General features: G+C 35.9%; 1 protein-coding gene and 1 non-coding gene across 2 annotated transcripts in view; one reads left to right on the top strand and one right to left on the bottom strand.

Annotated features, from left to right (window-relative positions):
* The window catches only part of CSPP1 (centrosome and spindle pole associated protein 1), a 107,824-nt gene that overhangs the window by 19,868 nt on the left and 64,688 nt on the right, over positions 1–23,268 (bottom strand). Inside the window, exons 17-24 of the mRNA XM_023533289.1 lie at positions 15,911–16,063; positions 12,788–12,900; positions 9,354–9,503; positions 8,819–8,965; positions 6,210–6,314; positions 4,437–4,503; positions 3,751–3,865; positions 690–829 (exon numbers count right to left, since the gene is read on the bottom strand). Of these exons, the coding sequence (XP_023389057.1) occupies positions 690–829; positions 3,751–3,865; positions 4,437–4,503; positions 6,210–6,314; positions 8,819–8,965; positions 9,354–9,503; positions 12,788–12,900; positions 15,911–16,063 (990 nt within the window). The remainder of the gene's footprint in view (positions 1–689; positions 830–3,750; positions 3,866–4,436; positions 4,504–6,209; positions 6,315–8,818; positions 8,966–9,353; positions 9,504–12,787; positions 12,901–15,910; positions 16,064–23,268) is intronic.
* Positions 20,911–21,029, top strand: LOC111742722. The gene has a single exon (XR_002781438.1). It is a non-coding gene; the product is annotated as a 5S ribosomal RNA (ribosomal RNA).

The raw sequence follows: 23,268 nt of genomic DNA, 5'->3' as shown, positions 1-23,268 counted from the left end.
CAAAAATCCTACATACCCTCCTCTCTCCAACAATCACTCCCTCCGTCTCCTGCACCCTAGACCACTTCTTCCTGAAACAGCTCTTAACATTAGCATCCTAAAAGTTCCTCCCTCTCCAGAAGCTTTTCTCTTCCTTCCCAGCCAAGGTTCTTCCACGGGTTGCATTATGTTAATTGATGCTAATTGCTTCCAACGTTCCTCCTCGCCCCTGCCCCAAAGGTAACTGGCTTCTGATCCCATAAACCCACAAAAAAGATCAAGCTGAGGTCACCAATGGCCTCTGATCCAACTGACATTTTCAGTATTTGTCTCAGACAATCCCTTCTCTTCCCTCAGCTTTCAGGATCCACGTTCCCCTGCTTTTTTCCTCCAATCGCTCAGTCCCTTTCCCAAGCTCGTCCTGCTCTGTCCACCCTCCATTAAAATCCAAGTGCCATTCTTCACACTTCTGGATGACCCAACCCACCGCCGAGGCTTCCACGGCTGTGTGTTCTCCGAAAGAAAACAGCCAAGGTAAAGCTTCGTCCCCCAGACGGTAAAATGAACAACTCGAGTACACAGGAGTTTTACTCATCAGCACTTACAGTATGTATCGTAGGTAAAACTCCACTTTAGGAAAAGGATACGAACATGTTTAAAGAAACTTGGCCGTGGGTGGAAGGTTCTTGCTCTAGCGGCCGCCTACTCACCTCTATCTTTCAGCTCGTTGAAGTCAAGAATATTCTGAAAAGCAGTGGTGTCGACGTCCTTTGGCGACTGTCTTCTCACAGGTGCTTGCAACCGATGTCGAGCCATGTCAAATATGTCCATGGGGTTCCTTTCTCTTTTCCTGCACATCGGTGACAAATTATGATGTGTTTTATGGGGATAAAATCTGAGTTTGCATTTCACTCAAGAAATTTGTCATCTTTCACCAGAATATATTGTAAAAATCTATTCTAACATGTTATTTCAATCTTTATATTAAAACAGGGTATTTATAAGGTTGTTGTTTGTGATCTTTCAAAATGCCCAGGTGTAAAGTCCCTTATTAGAAGAGGATGATTTGGCTTTACCTTAAAATGTTCACGCAGACTTGTTTCTTCTACCTCCTTTACTTATTCAGTCACTTATTTATGTCACTGTTGTGTCATATATATTTATTTTGTACTTTGGGTTATAACCCAATACTACATTATGCTGTTGCTCAAATTATAGCAGCTTTGGCCATGGGAGCTCTTTCGAGGTTCGCTCCTGTTTCCTTTTGATGCCTCCATCCTTTGTATTTTTGAGTACTTCCTTCCTTTCTGGTACTACAAGATGCTTGAGGATCACTTTGTACTTCTCCTGCCCCAGCCCTAGAATCAGCCATTTCTCCCAGGGGCCCTGCTGCCTCTTGGAGAAAGATATTCAGAAACCAAGCTCTGGATGCTGAGCATGCTTGCTGTGTCACTGCTTCTAGGGCTCATTGGTGGGCAGGTCTAGGTACTGCATTATGTAAAGTGAGTCATTAACATACCTGTAACTGTTCCTGTGCATATCAGTTTATATGCAGATTAAGGTCATACTGAGATGTCTGACACTAGTCCAGTATGTGGTAGGATTTTAATGTAGCATGTTAACTTGCCTAATTATACTTCGCTTAGATTCTTGCTGGCATTCTCCACACATGTTCTGGCTAAGTAAACAAGGTGAGGAAATTTCAAGATTTAGACTGGCTAGATGATGAAATGTGCACCCAAGGTAGTAATTATCAATGACTAATTCTTCCATAGTAGGTCAGTTACTACTAAGTAATTAGGAGATCGGTATAGATTTCCTACATTTACTTTTATATTAAAAATGCCTTAACAAGTACAGCTTTCCATATTCTAAACATGCATGTTTAATTTCACTATAATAGACTGTTGACATTTTATTTTCCTTATTTTCATTCGTAAATTGAAGACTGTGCTCTCTTTTGGCAAACCAATATGATTTAAGAGAAACCAGTCAGCTTTTCAGTTTTCTCATTTGCAAATCATACATGATAATTCCTACCCCAAGAGATTCTAGTGAAGAATAAATAATGTATTTAAAAGAACCTTGAAAATTCTACAGCTAACTGAAGTTAGATGTGTTAGAATTATCATCATTTAGCATGAATTGGTTAAATACATTTACTTTGATATAATTTTAATATGTACCAAAGACATCTCAGGTTTGGTTCGTTATTCCAATATTGTAATAATTTCACCAAAAAAATCTCTTATTCATTAATTCATCACATTATTGAGCTCCTACTATGTGCTAGGGACACAAAGAACACAAGCCAGTTCCCATGTATAGAAGATCTAATAATCTAATTCTTAATTTAGCAGCCTATGTAACTATTAGTGTTAATGAAACTAAACAGGAATTCAGTATTTAATGGCTTTCTAGGACCTGTTTAGTATTTGTTTTGCATTGTAATGACCCTCCAATGCGGTGCCCATCACCTCGTGGTTCACTGAGGTCTATGTCAGCCTTGACAATGTAAGCTTTGTGGCCTTGGCGAATCCTTCGCCTGGAAGCAAGCTCCAGGAGAGCAGGAGCATTACCTGCTGGGATCCCACTGTTCCCTTCTGGCTGCTCAGGGAAGATGGAGTGAATAAGGAAATGAAGGCAGGAGTCTTACACCTATAGCTCAGAGCTACATTTTCAAAATTAGAGGGGGCCTACCTGGTACTGAAGGAAGCAGGACATATTTGGTTTTATGTTATTTTCAGGGCTAGCAATGCCATCCCCTATCTCTGTCCTTTCATTGTCAGTCCCCCAAACCCTGACAGAAAAGTCCCCACCTAACCTGCCTGCCTATTCTATTAATTCCCTTGGACTACAGAAATAGAGTATTAATTAACTAACTAGGTATAAAGTTCTCTGAAAGCCTACTGTAAAATTAGTTTTGGGGACTGTGGATAATACCCATTATATTTGGTAGCATATTACCATATTTTTCTTTATAGTTTCTATTTTAGGCTGGGGGAAGGTAACATTGAGTATCTAATACATACATGTCAAGTACAATGCTGAGTACTTTACAGTATATAAGTTCACTTAATTCCCATGCTCATAAGACTACAAGGGGTAGACATTATCTACAGCTTACATGTGATGAAATCGAGATCAGACTACTTAGTAGATAAAGCATGTCTTTGAATCTTGGTTTCTCTGGCCTCAAAGACTGATCTTTCTACCACTTTGTCAACACCACTAATATCACGGCTGCCATAAATAAACTACTCGCAGTACAGAAGGACAATTACAGTGCTCTATTTAAATATTTTATATTAGGTTAAATAAGCATTAAATATTCCATATTTTCACAGTGAATAAATTCAGCCACTGTGAATGTTTCATGAAGGCAACTTTATCTATACAAAATTGAAAAATGTGAATCAAAGCAGATTAGTTAATTTTAAAAAGAGCTATTTTGCCAAGGGAAAATAAGAGAAAACCTACTATATACTACAAACACAAACAGACTCAAAAAATCATATTCTATTTTGTATTAGTTCCACTAGGTCCCTCTACTAGAATATAATTATTTAGTCAGATTTCTTTTGGGAGAAAAGGCTTTTTCAGTCATTACAATTTCCCCAACAATCTGTTAAAACGCAAACCATGCCTTCTAATAAAGGTGGTTCTCAATAAACATTAACCCTGCTCCGAACTGTGGGAGTACGGGGCGGCTCTCCCTGACATGATTCCTTATCCTAGAACTCGAGACGAACGGAAGCGACCGGAGCTTGCCTCGAGCGGGCTTCGTCGTCGTCCACGCGCAGCAGCTGCCCCTGCAGACGCCGCTCCTCAGTGCGGAGCTGCTTCCTCATTTCCGACAATTCCATAATTACATTTCTTTTCTCCTCTGCAAATTCCCAGTGATAGGTAAAAATTATAACAGGTATAATTACAAAAGATTAAACATGAAAACATAACTTATAAAGCTAGAATGCTCAGAGAAACATTTTTATGCAAGTTATTTTTGATGTTTTCCATATAAGATCATATCTGTGAACATCATTAAGCCCTACAAACACATTTCTGACAACACAGCAATTTCAAAAGTTAAGAAATACTCTTGGGGGTAGGTCAGAGTGCAACTATTAAGGGGCGTGCAAGGTGCACAGCTGTGCACCTTGTGTGGCAGTTACACAAATTGTACGTGATAAAAATGCACAGAACTACACACGTACATACATACACACACACACACACACACACACACACACACACACGAGCACACGTGAAACCTGGTGAAGCCTAGTGAAACTCTGCAGAGTGTGGCTACTACACCGTGTGATCTGTCACCACCGAGGGGGCCGGGGGAAGGGTGCCCAGCACCTCTCTATCTCTACTGTTTTACAATGTTCTATGAGTCCATTTCAAAATAAAAAGTTAACAATATTCTCGATTACAAGTTTGCTAGTTAACCCTACCCTCTGCACGGAGCTGGTTCTTCCTGGCAGGCACTGGAGGAGACTGCGCCCTGGACACGGACCGCTCCTGTTAAACAGCCATTGACAGATGTCAGTGTCTTACCTGCTCGGACGTAGCAACGTGTCAAAGAAACCAGCCTCCCCTCCGTCCTACCTACAAACTCACTTATGTCCATCCTCCCTCCCAGCGCAATGCTGGGGTCCCCGCCCCCACCAAAGACAACCTCGTCGACTGCACTGTCCTGAAAAGGGACCCTTACCCCTCCGTCAGTTCCTTTTCTCCACCCTTTTCTTCTCTCCAAGCACCTTCCTCTCAACTATACTTAAAAATCTCTCCCTTCTTTAAAAAAATTCTTACCTCACCCTCATCACCATCTTCTGTCCATTCTCTCCTTCCCCTCAGCGCCATGCCGCTTTAAAGAGCAGTGAATGCAGCAGGTACGGCTTCTACCTTGTTTCCTTCACTCCTCACCACAGCTGGCTCTGCTCTCACACCCCATCCCCCCGCCAACACTGCTCTCGCCGTCACCAAATGACCCCAAGTGGCACATGCAATGGGCATTTTAAGCCCTTATTTTACTTGGCCAGGAGCAACTGACATCATTGCCACTCTCACTCTCTGTCTCTATTTCCTTGCTCTGCTGGTAATTCCCCCATGTTCCATCTCCAGCCCTCTTTACTTCCCCCGAACTCATGCTAGACAATCGCGCTCACCTGACAAGCAACAATGTCCACAACTTCCAAAGCTGCAAACCCAGTCCCAGGCTTTCTTAGCCACAATCCACATTTGCAAACACCTACTCCACATAACCCTCGCCAGAATGGGAAGTTGTCACTGACTCCTACCTACACACACACACCATTTGTATCTCTTAAATATATCCTGATGCTGTCACCCCTTCTCAGTTCTTACTGCCACTGCCTTTGTTTAGGTCCTCAAAGTCTCACACCTGAACATCTGCAGAGCATCCTGGCCTCTACTGCATCTCCACACCACTGCCTAAGATAACGTTATGCAAAACAAACATGGCTGTGTCATTCTATTTAAATATTACAATGAATTCCCATATATTATCCACCACAGACCTACTAACTCAGAATCTGAGAGGGTGAGATTCAGGAAGATGTTCTCCTAATACGTTTGTCCATTCTGGTAATGAATCTGTTTGGGATTCACGAGCCTACGGAGTAAAGTCAAACCCCTTCGCACTCTGTATAACCCTCTGCACGTGTCCTACCCGCCACCTCCTCGGCCACCTTGCTCAGGCATTCTCAGGCCCCAACCAAACCCAGTGTGTTCTCCATGTGTGCCACGTGCCTTACGCTTCCCCATGATTCTGTACGTGCTTAGAGTCCCTCACCCTCCTCCTCTTCATGGCAAATTCCTACTCATTCTTCAAGAGGCAACTCAAGGATCAACCCTTCTGGAACATTTTCCCGGCTCTCTTGATTACAGCTTAGTCTCGCGTATAAGGGACTTCATTAGCATAACTACAGCTAGCCAGAAGATACAGTATCAAAGACAAGGCATTCTTGAGGGCCTGGACAAGAACCATGTGCTAAATTCTGATTTGTCAAAAGAATTTAAACTTTAGGGTACAGAGTACTATCAGTTACAACTGAAATAGCAGACGTATTAATGTAGACATAACCTATATTTCAGAACTGAAACAATGTAACCTAGCTAAATATGATGAATAGGAAAATCTCATTCAATTCCCCAATCCAAAATAACTTAGCTAACATTAACAAATCAAAAGAAAAAGTATATACTTGAATAAAGGAACTTATAATGCTGTCAACTGAAGGAGGTCTTTGGAGTTTGCTGGCAATTTTGTTCTGAAGAGCAGGAACCACAGGAGAAGGCTGTCTCAAGTGCTGAAACAAAGAAACAAAAAAACAAAAATAAATGTGTACACACACGCAAACACGTGCACATGTAAGTGTATGTATATATACACACATACACGTCTAATACTTAACAAAACCATCAAAAAAGTGCAAAATGTTATTGCTTTTATTTAGTAAACTACTTTTTACCAAAAAAGTCAGAAAAACAATTACATAAAATCAAATATATCAGTTACTATAAACATAAACGGATTTAGGTATCCTTATTAAAAAAATATGACTCAGATCAGGATAAAAAAGTTCAACAAACTTAAGTAAAGCAACAGCATACACAATATAAGGAAAACAACAAAAACAAAAAATATATATATAGCCAAAGCAAAACAATCATCTTAATAATAAAACAAAATTCTTTTTCTGGAAAACAAATAGATCAACTATAATCTAGTTCTCTTGTCACCAAGAGCGTTACAGATGTGAGAATTTTCTAGATCACAATAGAGTTCTATGTGTCCATATGAAAATAAAACAATTTTAGTTTACAATGTAATAAAGCTAATAGTTCCCAACTTCACATTAAAATTAAAATGCTAAAAACTCCCAATAAAGTGCAATAATAATTATCTGGGTAAAAAAGCTCTCATGTGGATGTTACATTGCTCATTTTGTACAGTAAAAATGAAATATTACTTTTGCTGGACTTTGATAAAATTAGAAATATATGAAAGAAAAAGTTTTTTTTTAAAACCTCTAGGTGACCACAGCAAAATTATAAAGACAATATAAACTTTCTAAAGAACAGTAGAGGACGAAGCAAACAAAGCATAGTCCACATAATAAGAAAACAAGTAACTATCACAGAAGTAAAACAGTCAAATCCAATTAATATGACCAACTATATCAGTTATGATAAAGAAAAGAATGTAGATATCCTTACCTAAAAGATTATAACTCTCAAATTAGGGTAAAAAACAAATTTAAAAAACTAAGTAAATATGCAAGCTAAAAAATAAAAAATGTGACAAGTAAAAACTAAAAGAGTAGACAAAAATACGTATCAGGCATATGCAAATGAAAAAAATGGCAGCTAGCAATGACAATTTTAGAATTAACGGCAAAAAGCATTAAATGGATCAAAGCTGATTTAAAACTTTACGGTACTTCACAATTAAATTTTACCAGTCATAAAATGATATATTCCTAAGAAAGAGTATTTTCCTTAAACCTAATAAGGAACTGGCAGAAACACAATTGTGAGAAGCTAACAAATAATAAATAGATTATCTATTATAATAAAATATTCTGATGTCCACTCAATTTTGTTGTAAACCTAACACTGCTTTAAAAAATGAACTTTATTAAAAAAGAATATGATACTTGAATAATATACTTTAAAAGGCTGAACAAATATCCAGCTTTAAACTCTAATAAAGACTACTGCCTAATATTCCTAGAACCCTAAAATAAACAAAACAAACCAAAACTATAGATCTTATTTATGAATTCTCTCAATGGTCTAGCAAATTCTAATGATAAATTCTTGCCATTTCTATTATCATAAAATCCTGGGATGAGAAATCCAATTGTTTATTTGAACCAATTAAAAATGGCTCAAGTTATCTACAGTAGGTTACACAGTGGACAGTGTACCAAACCACATCATAAATACACCAGAGGAGCCCACTGGTAAAAAGTGACCTTTTTATCAATCCTGCTTTGAAAAAATGATGTTTGCGTAAATCTAAATTTCTAAAAACAATTTTCTTAAATTAAACTGGGCCAAACCCACAAGACATACAGGGTCTTTCAACGTGTGGTCCACAGGCCGACCATATCCGAACCCCTAAGGATGCCAGTAAAATGCAGGTTCCTAGACGGCCATCAGACTCAGTACCTCAGACACTTTGTAGATGAGACTCGAGAACACGCATTTTTAACAAGATGCCCGTGACAGTCACGCACGGACTTTTAAACACAGCTCTGGAACAGGAGCCCAGGTGTACAGAGAGGAAAGCTCCGTCCAGTGACTTGGATGCACGTGCCCAACAGTGGATGTGAACCCCCATCTCAGGCACAAACGTCAGACCAGGCTGTGCTGAGCCAGCGGTTTTTCTTTAATTTCCCATCCATCATGGACAAATGTGTAAAACAGTCAGAAGAATTACTAGATAAATAAAAAACTTAAAAGGACATTATGCAATTCAAGCCCAGCTTTTGTATTAGCAGAGTCAACAGACATAAAATCACTTTTACAAGTTGCCACATAAGTTTCCACTTATTCTCAATTTCTGTCCTGTCCCTGTCGTGAAGGGTGCAAGGGTGCTGGCCCACGGGCCACGGGCACAGAGCCAGATGGCTAATTAACCCACTGCATTCACTGGGGGACAGCAACAGAACACAGTGACATCGCCTCATACAGCAGGTCCAGTGCGGCCCCCCCTCCCCACTTTCTCCCTCATGGTACCAACTCCCCGACTGTCGCGGACAAAGTGGGTTCAACTACGCTTTACCCGACCTCGTTGGAGACTGACCTTCGATTCTGGCCCAGGTACATTCTCTCTTTCGTAGTAGTGCTGAAGCTGCAGGTTATGTTTTTCCTCTTCTTCTTTCTTCTTTCTTTCTGCTTCTTTTCGTCTTTCTTCAGCTAACCGAATAAGCTCCTCATTTTTTAGCCTTTGCTTTAAAATAAAGAGAAAACTATATATACTCCACACATATATTCCCTATTCCATTCAAAAATATGCTGCCTTATTTGTGTGCAATAAAGAAGCAAAACTGAAGATATAGTTGTTCTTTAACATAAACTGTCTGCTTCACAATAAATTAGGCAGCTTTTATAACATCCTTAGCATAAACTATTTATTGACTTAAAAATGTCAACATTTATCCCTTTTCTTCACTTAGTTTTTAACTTTAATAAAATAATATCCAGTGAATGGGTACTGAACTGGTATTTTCTAAATGTGCCCCAAGACTGGTCTCCTCTGTAAGTAATAAACACCTTTTCGAGTCAAAATAAAAATTTCACTTTCAGACTAAGTAAAAAGGAGGAGGAAAAAAGTTCACCTCCTCCTCTTTCTCCCTTTTCTTCTCCTGTTCCTCTTCATACTCTTGCTGGATTCGCGCCCTCTGTTCCGCCAGCCGTTTTTCTTCTTTTTCTTCTGCAATTCTCAGTCTCTCTCGCTCTGCTTCCTCTCTTTGTTTCTTTTCCTCAATCTAAAGAATTAAACCTAGTTATTTCTTTGTAAACTACTGAAAAGTTAGAATACCACTTACTTCTTCTGAGTATTCTATGAATTCAACATTTCTATCCTTTTTTGAAAGTAAAAATAAGTTCCTAAATTTTTCAGTTTCCTGTGTTTTATTAGGGAGGTTACATGAGGTAATGTCATGAGTCAAATGCAACATTATGAGCTGTGAGTAAAATTCCAGCTCCACCAAATCCTTACAGACTGTGTGACCTTAGGAAACTTTCTTGGTCAGTTTTCTCACTTGGTAAAAAGAATGAATAACAACTACATCTCAAAGGATGCTCAAAGAAATGAAATGAAAAAGATATGTAACAACCATAAAAGTTCCTCCTTGCTAGAAGGTACTCAATAAATAATTCATGACTGTATTGTCTTATAACGTTGCTACTCTGTCTCAAAGTTTCTTGGCTTGATTAGTATCCTGAAACAACAGTAAAATCAACATGTTAGCATTCAATCATTCTTCATGCAAGAAGCCCTCCTCCAAGAATGTCCTTTCCTTCCTTCCTAAATACTGGTGAGCTGTAAGGACAAAGATGACTTTAGCCACAAGGATTCATAATTAAGTTTCATCTTGAAAGCCACCTGGAATGCACAGTTCTGAATACTCTGTGGGAATATCCTGAGGCAGAGTCCAAGATCTGAAAGAAAGAGAACCCTAAGAGAGAGTCTACATTCTCCGTGAATACAGTGGGGAGAAGGGCAGCATGGGTACTGGCATTCGTGACACTGGTTTAAAGCTACCAATAGGATTTAGCTACTCTTAGGTATGATTTGATTGTCATCATTCATATTATTTTTGTTGCTTTTATCTGCATTGTCTCCAACTTCAAGACCGTTATATCAAGTGCTGTCAATCTTTTGAGCAATTAGGAACTTTAATCTTCTTACATGTCGCATGACTTCACATGCTAGGGCTTTGCCCACATCACTGTTAAATATGCACAATCCTAATATTTAGTACTAAGCAGCGTGCACGTAATGGCTTCTTCAAGTACAATATACCTAAAGAAAACATCAGTTATGATCTACACAACAAAACCTCACATTTAACACTCAGTTTCCTCTTCTTCCTACTCCATGAAAAAAGAAATCACAAATACAGAGTCACTTCTCCACTAAAGGTCACAATCATAAATGGATCACACACCTAATGAATCCACAGAAATGCCATTCCAACAGAAATGCTACACAGCAGTTCAACGGAAAAAGGAAAGCTATCTTCTCGGCGAGTGGTTTTCAAACTGTATGATACGAAAGTGCTTTGGGATTCTGCAAATATTTTATTGAATGTATTATTTGTAAAGCTCCCATTTAAAATGTTACCTAAATACTCACATGTGTTATTTACTAACCTGTGACCACACGAAGGCTTCTGCTTCACGAACAAACGAACGGTACACTTACTTGCTGCACGCATGCAGCCAAGGCTTCTCTTGCATCTTTGAGCACAGATGTGAACATTTTATAACATTCCCTTTAACACTTAAGTTTAGAGATACTTCTCGCCTGACACTATGTCATTGGTAGTAATAATAAATACTATTGAGCTATTTTACATTTTCTTAGAATTCTGTGCTAGATTTTGTCTGGGGTAAGCAGAGGGGGTTAGGCTGCTGAAGAAAACAGGCAGACAACCATTCGCTAGCGGTCCACACAGGCACACTGAAGGTTCACGGGGTGGGTGAACCGAAAGCTGAACTCACTGTGACACTGATGTAGCCAAAGCTCCCTCCCTCACCAGTGGTCTTCTCCAGAGGAAGAGAATTCCAGGAGCTCCCTAGAAACAGAAGTTCTGTACCTACAGATGTGATACTTAAAGTCAGGAGACTTGGGTACAAGCACTGGCCTCACGATTTGCCAGCTCTGCCACCACGGACGAGTCCTTAGTCTGGTTTAGTTGCATGTCACAGAAAAAATAATACCTTCCTCAGAGATTGTTGAGGTTTAATGAGGTACTACATGTAAAAGTATCTTATAAACAATAACAAGCTATACAATTGCAACATTTTGTTTATTTGCTTCCTAAATTCTACTCTAGATCACACCAACACTTGCTAATTAAGTACAATGGGAGCTATTAAGTTTTGACTTACTATCATTATGGGCAAAAGACCACAGGGTCTTTCAAGTTCAACAGGTGACACTATGACCCTCAAACTGCTGTCATCTGACTTCTGTGGCCAATACCCTTGGGACTTGATGCTACTCTCTTACACTCGATGTCTCTATTCATTCTGCTGATCCTTAGAAAGGTCCTTCCATCCGTTTGCACTGTCACCACTCTAGTAAAGAGCCCTGTTTCCAATGTTTTAAATCCTCCAACAATACATTCTAAACACTAACACCAGACCAATCATCCACAAGACTGCATCTATCATGTCACTGCCTTATGTCAGAGTCCACAACAATCAGGATTAAAAAGATGACATGCTCAAGCAGACACTCTTTAAGAGGAATTTAAGACACTGGGATTACACTGGGTAGCCTTAAATGTCGGACTAGGGAATTTAGACAATTCCTGTAGAAACGAAAAGCTACTACCTAGTTTTGAGTGAAAAAGAGTAACATAAAGTTATATCAAAGGAAGATTAACCAGGCCACGAGATTAACCTGACACTGGGGTTTAAGTGTGGGTGGAAGGGGCAGTAAGGAGAGAAGACACTGAACCCCTCCAGGGCTCGTCTCCCATCTCAGGTTCCCTCCCTAGTGATCAGCACGGGGTGGCCATGGTACAGGAGCTCAATAAACACCGGATGCTCAAGTGTCTTCCTGCGCATTCCTATTTTAAGTGCTATTTGTTTACATAAATAAATGTGGCAAATAACTGCAAAATGTGATTACATCTAATTTTTATTTGTTTATAACTTATACTGAGCCAAGAACATCAAATCTTTTAGGTAAAAAACTATTCCTTTTCTACTAACACATAAGCATCTAGAAAGACTAATTCTATTCCTAATAGGTGAATATTTTAAACCTTTCGGTTTTAGAAATTTCAGCACTCTTTAACAATCATTTAGTTTACAAAAGATTGAGTAAACTGGTATACCTAACATGTCTCCTGAATCCTTTTTCAGATATGTGATATTTTAGTACTACTACCTGTATCTGATATAAATTAGAGATTATAGGTAACTGCATGGCATTTTAAAATTTATTCTTTATCCGATGGATAAAAATCTTTGCAAGTTTAGTTTGTTAAAACTCTTATGAAACTTTGAAACTATAATCAAATAAGTATTTCACCTGAAAACGAAGAAAATTCTTGTATAATTCTTGCTGTTTAATCTGAAGTTCAGTTGGAGGCTCACCGAATATATTTCCCCGAGCAAAAGGAGAGCTCTGTGTCTGTACACAACCTTGAAAGAGAAATATTACAAAAAAAAAAAACTACCATTAGCCAATGTTTAAAACATGTAAATGTTAAAGAATGAATGGCTTGCTACTAAGTTCATATTTTAAAAAATGTGCTAAATCTGGAAGTCCAGAGGCTACAATCAGAAAAGGATGGCTGAGATTAGAACCTGAAGGCCAAATGAAAAATAACAGAAGAAAAACGGTGAAACTAAAATAAATAGCTGAAAAATCATAACATATCTACACCTGAAAGACACCGAGAAAACATAAAAGCTAATAACCCAAACAACTCTGATTACAGCAAAGGCTTTAAAATTTATATAGAGAAAAAAAGTGCATGTTTAAGTTCTTATGAATGTAAATATTCATTTCTTAATGCTATTGCTTATATATTAAAATGTATTATGTATGTAAAAAATTTCCAAAATTGTCTTAAAAAATCAGTAATTCCAAGGTCTTCCATCCATGGTTAAAGCAATAAAGTCAGCTCTAAAAACATTTTTTTAATAAATATAACTTTTCAATCATTGCAATAATTTTTTTAAAAAATTCTATTGAAGGGATATAAACAAAGTAACATTATCTATTATATTGCCTATTAGTATCACACATTCTGAGAAAGGAAAAAAATATTTCATAAAATTTCTACTTGAAAAATAATTATACCTCAGGAATCTCTTTAAATGCAGAAAAAAAAAAACCTACTTAAATTTAAGCCTCATATAACTGTTTACATTATTTTTTATTTACTGACTCATTCTTTATATCATTCATCTAAAGCATTTATTTCTCTCACCTACATAGTTCATGTAGGCTAAATGCTTTGCAGTTTAGCTGCCTTTTAGGTTTCTCTTTGTCTTTGTATTTAAATTTTTTAATGCTTATTTGAATAGGCCAGCAGAAAGCCAAATCGATACTTACATTAAAATTTTATACTTTGATAGAAAAGCTGATTAGCAAAACAAAACTAGGTTGTATGTTTCGCTTTAATGATCACTGAAATTCTAAGCCTTTGGGGCAATTAGAGAATATTAGAGACAGACAAGGTCTTCTAAAAACACATCAATTATAAAACAAAACTGCAGGAAAACTGTTGCTTTATACAAAGAAAATGAAAATGTATCTAGGCATCAAAATAAGCCAAAAAAAAAAAAAATTTTAGCCAAATTAGTATGGACTTTATAAACATGATTCTTCTTCCAAGAACCAGGGATAAAAAAAGAGCATTAAGAAGGACTTAATGAAGACAGAACATTAAAAGATAATGAACCTTAAGCACACGTTATAACGTCCAATTTTCAGATATACGATTTCCCTAAGGCCTTTAAATGTCACATACATATGTGTATGCGTGTACACACAGAATATACACACATACATATACATGTGTATACATATATACACTTATATATATATGTGGTGGCATAGCAACAGATTATGTGACTTTGAATAAGTTTTTATATTCAGGAAGTCTATGTTAATTCTTAGGGGATGAAAGTTAATTTAGGGAATTTCGATTCACGCAGAAAAAAAGGAGGAAACCTTGGCGGTGTGTAGAAAGGCTACAGACAAATTCTGCTGAGCATATTCAATTAAGTTTGTGCTCGTTCTTGAGAAGGGGTTTTTATTTTTCCAGGGCTCTACTCGGTAAGCAGAGCTAAATGCCTAAAAATGTTATTACTAAGACAAAGAAAGTTCTATGCTGAGACAACTACAAACAATACTGGGCGTGGAAAAAAAAGGTAGAGAAAGGGTCAGTAGCACTGAAATCTCAATACAGATTACTAGAAGAAAAAGCAAATGAAGAGAAAAAGTAATAATAATCAGAAAGAAGCCAAAGTGCTCTCTTCACAGCAATAACATGAAAAGGTGTTTCAATCGCATGCTGAATTATTACAGACCAAGAGTGATAGCCGAATTAATAACTTCATCAAAACCTTACAGCTCCAAAAATCAAAAATGGATCCACTGAGTAAAAATCTATTGTGGATCGATGTAAGAAAACATTTGCTGGTAACTAGAGATCAAATATGGTACAGGTTGCCTATGGCAACAACAACCCACCCATATCCTGAAGTGTTCAAAAGGCTGCAGAGTAGTGCTACCATCGAAGGCTTGAAAGATGCAAGACTAGGGATTCTAATCATGATTCCTCATTACATCTGTCTGTTTGGCCAATAAGCCATAAGAGTTAAAAATAAAAAAGTCATTTTTTGAAAGTCAGAGCTATTTTAGAGGACTTCTTAATGTAAAAGTTCTTTTCTAGCCTAAAATCAAAACTTTTGTGAAAGTATAAAGTAGTATTTGTAGTAAATAAATGGTTACTTTTATAGACATCAACTTATGTTGATTTTTAAATATGTAACATTTTTATATATACTTGATAAAGAAAGATGACAATTTTTCCTGGCAAGTCATAAGAAAATATATTAATTTTTAATTTACAGAACTTTTAATTGAAGGAAGTTGCTTAATAGCAAATTAAAAATATTTGCTTAAGAAAGGGGGATGTGACCACATACCAAATCAAACTTTTAATTATGTCATTTCTTTGTACATTGTGGTTTAAATGAGGGAGAACAAATGATTATAGAACAAACAAAAATGAATTTCATTGTACAATTTATCATATCACATCTGATACCTCTCATTAACTCAAATAGTTATGGGTATAAGAAACAAACTGTGTATATGTAAAAAGACAATCTGATTTTAAGCAATGTCTTCCCACCAGCAAAATGAAAATGTTATCAGCAGCTAAAATATACATAAGCGAGCTACAAAGCTTGAGAGAAAATAGTTTTAAGAAGCAAACTCTATTTCCCTATTCATATTTTTCAAAATACCTATGCAGGAAAGATATTGTAAATAGCACGAATAACATGTTATGCTTCCTGACTCAGAGTAACCAAATTCTCAAAATTACAGTACGACTTTGTCAGAGAACAGAAGAGAAACGTTAAATGAACAATTTTAGAAATGTAAAAGAAAATATAGAATGTAATTAAAAACCTGAGTTTTTATTTGTAGAATCTTCTAGGTTCTCAGCATTTGAAGTGGCTAAATTTTGGTCTAGAGCTACAACAGCCCTTTTATCTTCGTATGTTCTTGCATCTGGGTTATGGTAGGCATCTACATTTTGTCTGTGCATCCTATTCAAATCAGCTGAGAGGGAAAAATAAGCCGTTTATTTCAATAAATACATTTCTATAATTACTATGCTTAATACATTTTCTTAAAATAGGGAATGTGAGAGAAAAACAATAGAACAGAGCTGGAATAATTCAATGACATCTTGGTGCCCTGAAAAAGGAAACAAAATTACTCAAACTTGAGGTTAAAAAAAAATAACTTTACATAATAAACTCAAAATCAGTATAGAATTTAGAATATGCAAATCTTTGAGAACCCATAAAAACCATATTTATATCTATTTATTTCAGAATATGGAATCTCTTTAATATACAAAAATATAGCCACAATGAAATTTACCCAACGTCATTAGCGTTCCTAATGAAAAAATATAATCACGTGGAGTTTTAAAATACATGCACAAATTCTTTGACAATCCTCCCTTAAAAGATGGATGGAGCTTGATCTCCCTCCCCTTGAGTGTGGACCAGAGTTTATAGCTCACTCTTATAAACAGGATATTGCAGAATGATGATATACAACTTCCGAGACTACTTCTTAAAATGTGTTGTTTCCACGTCACTTAATCTACTGCATCACTCACTCTGAAGAAAGCCAGCTATCCTTATTACAAGGATACTGAGGAGCCCTATGGAGAGGTCCATGTGACCAAAAACTGAGGCCTCCTGAGCCATATTGAAAATGGACTCCCGTCCCAGTCGAGCCTTCAAATGACCAGAGCCTACATCCTGACATCTTGGACTGCAACTTCAGGAGAGATCCTGAGACAAAACCACCCAGCTAAACTATACAAATTATTGATCCGCAGAACTGCAAGATAATAAATGTTCATTTTTTAAAACACTACATGTTGGGGTAATCACTTATACAGCAATAGACATCACACACACGGCAAAAATCTGAGCATGTCGGACTTGGTCGAACAACCAATCTTCAAAACAGACCTGAGTGACTGAAGAACTCAAAAGTTTTAACAAACAAAAAGCTGTTCTCTATGAACAACTTGGATAATATGGCAGCAGTGAAAGCAAACTTAAACCTGGATATAAGTATTTATCAGGAAGTCTAGTATGTTCGAGGATGTATTCTCAACATGAATCACAATCAGAATACCAGATAGAACATGGCAAATGACATGTGAATGTTACCAAGGAGAATGAGAGTTCAAAATCAAGACAGGCTGAACTCAGACACCGAGTAGGATGGGTGGGGAAAGCATAATGAAACAGAATGAAGTGAGAAACAAGGATGTTCTGGCAACACTGAAGTGGTCCAGCTTGACTAGAGCACAAAATACACGGAAAAGAGCAATGAGAAATAAGATCGGAAACTGCAGATTGGATGCCTATTCTGGAACATTCTAAAACACAAGCAGATGATTCTCAGTTCTATTCTGCAAATGGTGGTGGAGACCATTCTGTTGGTTACAGAAGTAGAACTAATAATAATGGCAGCTAACATTTTTATATTCTATACAATAACCTATATGATTATACTACTTTCACCCCAGTATTATAGATGACAAAATGAAACTAAATTAATTTGCTCAAAGACCACAAGGCCAGTAAGTGGCAGAACAAGAATGTGAACTCAGATAGTGACATTCCAGAGTCCCAAATAATTTTTGAGTATGCAACAATACAATTGGTTGTACATTTGATACATATGGCTTAGATGTGAAAAACAAAGAAGAATGAAGAAGTTATGAGAAAATGGCAAGAACCTAGACAAGACATAATAAATTTCAAATATGATGAAGTATGAATGAAAATGAAGAGAATTCAAAGAACACTGAAGAGGGAGAACCTATACGTTAGGCTTATTAATCGACTCAATATGGGGAGTCAAAAGAACTCTGCATTTCTTAGTTTGAATGATCAAAATTATGATGCATTTACAGAAAAAGAGGAGCTGGATTTACACAGTGAAGTTTGATTTTGCATGCTAGGTCTACATAATCCATCAAACGTCAGGTGCAGAGATGCAGAAGACAGGCTGGAAATGAAGTAGTTTTAAAAGTGGTCAGGGGCAAAGAAAGAGATGTGAAGACCGTCCACAGAGTGGGCCTAAAGAGAAACACAGGAGCAGGAGAGATGAGGTGGGAGAGAATGAATGGGGAGGAAGAGCACGCCAACTCAAGGAACACACAGCATGAGAAGACAGTCCTCAAATAAAGATCATGTTTACGGACCTAGAAGCGTTTAACCTGGATCACAATACACATATCCAATAAATGTCAGCTGAAGAGGGGACAGCCTCTGAGAGAGTGCACAGGGCTTAAAGGAAGGAAAGAACAAACTGTCAACCTAGTTCAAAGAGGATGAGGGCTGAGTACAAAACATTACACTGGAAATCAGGACATCAATCATTTCTGAAAATGTAGCATCAGCAGAGCGATGGGACCTAGAAGCTATATTATGGAATAGAAGTACTAACAGGGTGATTAGATTGCGGCAACAAGGAGAGTACTTTTTAATGTATTTTATATGATAAAAGAAGTACAACATGGACAAGAGCAGAGCTCTGTCTGTGTTTAAGAATACAAGTAACCCAAGTAGTTCAGAGGTATAAGGGAAGAAATGAGTAGAAAACTGAAAATGTAAGAGAGAAGGGACTGGGTGAAATCACAGAGAAAAGCTGATTACAAGAAAATTACCCAGTAGCAAGGACTAGTAAAGCAAGTACTAGCTAGGTGCTCCAGAAATCATCATCAAATCCTGAATCTATCTGAATTTGGGAGGGAAATGAAAATAGATGATGGGAAAAGTTGAGGTTATCGACTACTAACTATAGTCCCTAAAGTCACAGAAACAAAACCAATTTAACTCAAATAGGAAATCAATCATTTCATTGTCATTCAATTCACTAGAATAGCATAAGACCAGACTATATGAGAATCACTATGAATATTACATACAATATTCTATTTTCTATTATAAGAGTGCAGTACATCGCGGTCTCTCCTTCCAGATGATACCCACAGCTGCGACTCTGCTGCCAAACTAGTGAATGCTTAGGGAATGAAATCTCATTTTGGTATTCACCTGCACAAATAATAAATTAAGATATAAATACCCCATAAGGAAACAAACAAAATGATAGGCTTCGAAATCAGTAACATGTTATAATTTACTGTTCTGATTACACATGGTCCTCTCACTTAGAATAGTCAATGTATTTATATAAAAGGAAAATTAATTTCAGCAGAGTACATAATTATCAGGATTTAAGACTATCAGATTCAGCAATCAAAACAAATCCATATTGATTTTTATTGAAAAAATAATTAAGAAATTAAAATTGATTTGTCAATCAATTGGTCACTCTATCTTTTCGTGAGATAGTACAATATCAGGTTTGAAATAGGCTAAAAATGAAAATAAAAAAGGCACTTTGGTCGAGTGCACAAAGATGTCACTAAACGGGGGTTTTATTTCTAATGTAAATCATCATGTTTAGTATAAAACTGGTATTACAAGAATAATTCTACAACAAACAGAATTACAAAAGAAAATGTCACAGATTGACAAGTAGGAAAAATAATTCTACTCCCTGAACAACTTATCAAACCAAGGATAAATTATATGATATCTATAGGTAAATAATACATAAACGGTACTTTATTTTTTCATTACTTACTTTATAATCTTTATTTTTTTCAATAAACAAATGAATATTTTGATATTAAAATTAAATTTAAAAGTTATTTGCTTTTTACTATGGTAGAAAATACAAAACATTTTAAAGAAAATGGCTAAGATACATTAACTATTACTATAGGCCCACTATGATTCAGCAATCCATGGCTGACATACCAACTCATTTACATTGAGTCAATTCAAAGGACTAAAGGATATTTCCAACTCTGGTACTACACATTTCAAAGTTAACTCAATTTAAAATAGAGACACTTACTTTTAGAAATCAGTCTCTAAGACAAATAAAATAATCTAAATGGTGGCTCATAAAATAAATCTCATAAATTTAAAAATGAAATAACAAAAAGTATAATCTCTAAACAAAATAAAATATACACTAGAAGTGAATAAAAGAAAGTCATTTGGAAAATGCCCAGATATTTAGAATTTTAAAAACTCACTTCTAAATAATCAAGTCAAAGAAAAATGACAAAAGGATTAGAAAATTGAATGAAAATGAAAAGACAACATTTTGAATTTGTGAGATACAGTTAAAATAGTAAGTACCCACAGAGAAATCTGTAGTTTTTGAATACATTTATTATAAAATAATAATAATAATAATGTCTCAAGTTATAATCTAAGTTTCCACATTAAGAAATTAAAAAGAAGATTAAGCACAAAGCAAACCAAAAGAAAATAGTAAAGAACAGAAATCAGTAAAACAGGAAAAGAACGATAGAAAAACCAATGAAAATAAAAGCTGGTTCTATGAAAATATCTATAAAATAAATAAATATCTGCCAGACTGTTTAAGAAACAAAGAGAATATACAAATTATAAATATCAGGAATGAAAAAGGAGCCATCATTGTAGATCTTACAGACACTGAAAAATAATGAAATATTATTAACTTTATACCAATAAATTCAAAAACAGATGAAATTGGTAAATTCTTTAAATGATTCAAAACACTAAAAAAAACTGAATATCTATTTACTGAATATCTATTTACTAAAGAAACTGAATATCTATTTACTAAACTGAATATCTATTTACTAAAGAAACAGAATTCATAGTTTAAAACCTTCCCAAAGAAAATTCTGAGCCCAGATGGCTTTGTTGGTAAATTTGACCAACAGAAGAGGAAACTTCCCAACTCGTGCTGTGAGGCCAGCATTATCCTGATGCCAAAATCAGACAACACGGTAAGGAAAGAAAAACAACAGCCATGCCACCCTGAACACGCCTGATCCCGTCTGATCTTGGAAGCTAAGCAGGGTCGGGCCTGATTAGTACTTGGATGGGAGACCACCTAAGAAGACCAGGTGCTGTGGGTGTTAAAAAAAAAAGAAAGAAAGAAAGAAAGAAAAACAAATATCCTTATGATCCCAGATACAAAAATCTCTAGCAAAATATTAGCAAATCAAATTCTACAACACATAAAAAAGACAAGAGTATGACTAAATAGGGTTTATGCCAGATGAAAAACTAGTTCAAGATTCAAAATAAATCAATGTAATCCACCATAGAGCAACAGAGTAAAAAAGACAAGATTATCATTTCAAAAGATGTAGAAAAGCACTTGACAAAATCCTACATACATTCATGATGAAAACTCAGCAGGAATAGAAGAGAATATCCTAGACCCAATGTAAAAAAAAAAAAAAAATCTGCAGAAACTTAACAGGTAACATTACACTAAATGGGAAAGATTGAATGCTTTCTACCTAAAATCATGGACAAGACAAGGATGTCTGCTCTATTAATTTTCAAACATTGTACAGGAGTTCCTAACCAGTGAGAAAGGCAAATAAAATAAGAAAAGCATTCAGACTGAAAAAGAAAAAGTAAAACTGTTTGTGAATAACATGACCATCTACATTAAAAAATCTCAAAGCATATACAAAAAAAACTACTAAAACTAATGAGTTCAAAAGGGCAATATACAAAAAGTAACTGTTTCCGTAAATTAGTAATGAACAAATTGATATATATTTTTAATGTATCATTTAAAATAGCATCAAAATTCGTGAAACACTTAGGGATGCAATTAACAAAAAATAAGATCTGAAAACTACAAAGTACTGCTAAGAGAAGTTAACTGAAAGTAATAAGTGGATAGATATTCCACATTCATGGATCAAAAGACTCAATACTGCCAGCTGTTCCAAAACTGATGCTATCCCAATGACAATCCCTCCACAACTTTTTGTTGAGGTTGAGAAGAAATATCACTACACATTTAAAAGAATGGCTAAAATTTTAAAGATGAACAATTTCAAGTGCTGATAAGGATTCAGAGCAACTGAAAACCGTGTGCTTTGCTGGTGGGAATGCGAAATGACACAACCACTTTGAAAAAAGGTCTGGCAGTTTCTTACAAAGTTAACATGCACTTACTATATGTCTCAGCAACTCCATTCCTAGGCATTTACCCAAAAGAAATGAAAACTTATGACCACACGAAGACCTAGAAGTGACTGTTTACAACTTTATTCATAATAGCCTTAAACTGTAAAAAACACAAATGTCCATGAACTGGTAAACGGATAAACAACTGTGGTACCTCCACACAATGAAAAACTATTCACTGATAAAAATAAATAATCTGCTGGCATATACAACAACAAGGATAAAGCTCAAAAACATTAAACTGAGAGGAAAATGTCAATACGAAGGCAATATTATCATGAGTGCTACTCAGAAACCGGCAGGAATATAGGACCGGATAATCTGTAAATGTTTTATATCTTGACTGTAGCAGTGATTACTAGAATCAGTTGTTGAAACTCATTAAACAATATACTTAAAAAGTATATTTTATTATATACGCAAATTGTGTCTCAATAAACAACCTAAAAAAACAAATCTAACTGGAGAAAATACAATACATAAAAGAATACAAATATTTAACCAAATGTATGAAGAAATGCTTAATCTCACTATTCATCCATTAGAACTATAAGATACTTTTGCTATCTTTCAAATTGTTTTTTTTTCTCTTGGTGTACAGTTTCTTAAAATTTTAACATATGATATTCATGTATCATCACCATAATCGGATACAAAACAGTTCTAACATCCTAAAAAACTCTATCATACTATCTCTTTATATCTCTTTATAAAAGTTATATCTCTTTATATTTCTTTATAAAAGTTATTCTTTCTCTCAGCCATAACCCCTGGCAATCACTGATTTGTTCTCCATCCCTGTAGTTTAGTCATTTTGAGAATGTACAAGGATGTAACTTTACAGAGGTTTTCTTTCACTTAGCATCATTCCTTTGAGAGTCTTCCAAGTTGCTTTGTGTGACAAGAGTTCATTCTTTTTTATTGCTGAGTACTGTCCCATTGCATTAACGTACCAGTTTATCCATTCGCCCATTGAAAGACAGAACAGAATTAGCTTTTTATGAGAACTTGAATACGGAACTTTAATGAATAAAGAGCTGAGAAAGAAACAGATTTTAAGTGTAGAGCAAATAACAAAAACGAGAAGCATTTAATATGGTTGATGCTGTTACAACGGCATGGGTAACAGATTTTGATATTTTATTAAAAAATTCTTTCCCTTAT

The sequence above is a fragment of the Pteropus vampyrus genome, unplaced genomic scaffold (assembly GCF_000151845.1).
Source record: "Pteropus vampyrus isolate Shadow unplaced genomic scaffold, Pvam_2.0 Scaffold99, whole genome shotgun sequence".
Taxonomy (NCBI): Eukaryota; Metazoa; Chordata; class Mammalia; order Chiroptera; family Pteropodidae; genus Pteropus; species Pteropus vampyrus.
This window is presented reverse-complemented; position numbering and strand designations above follow the sequence as displayed.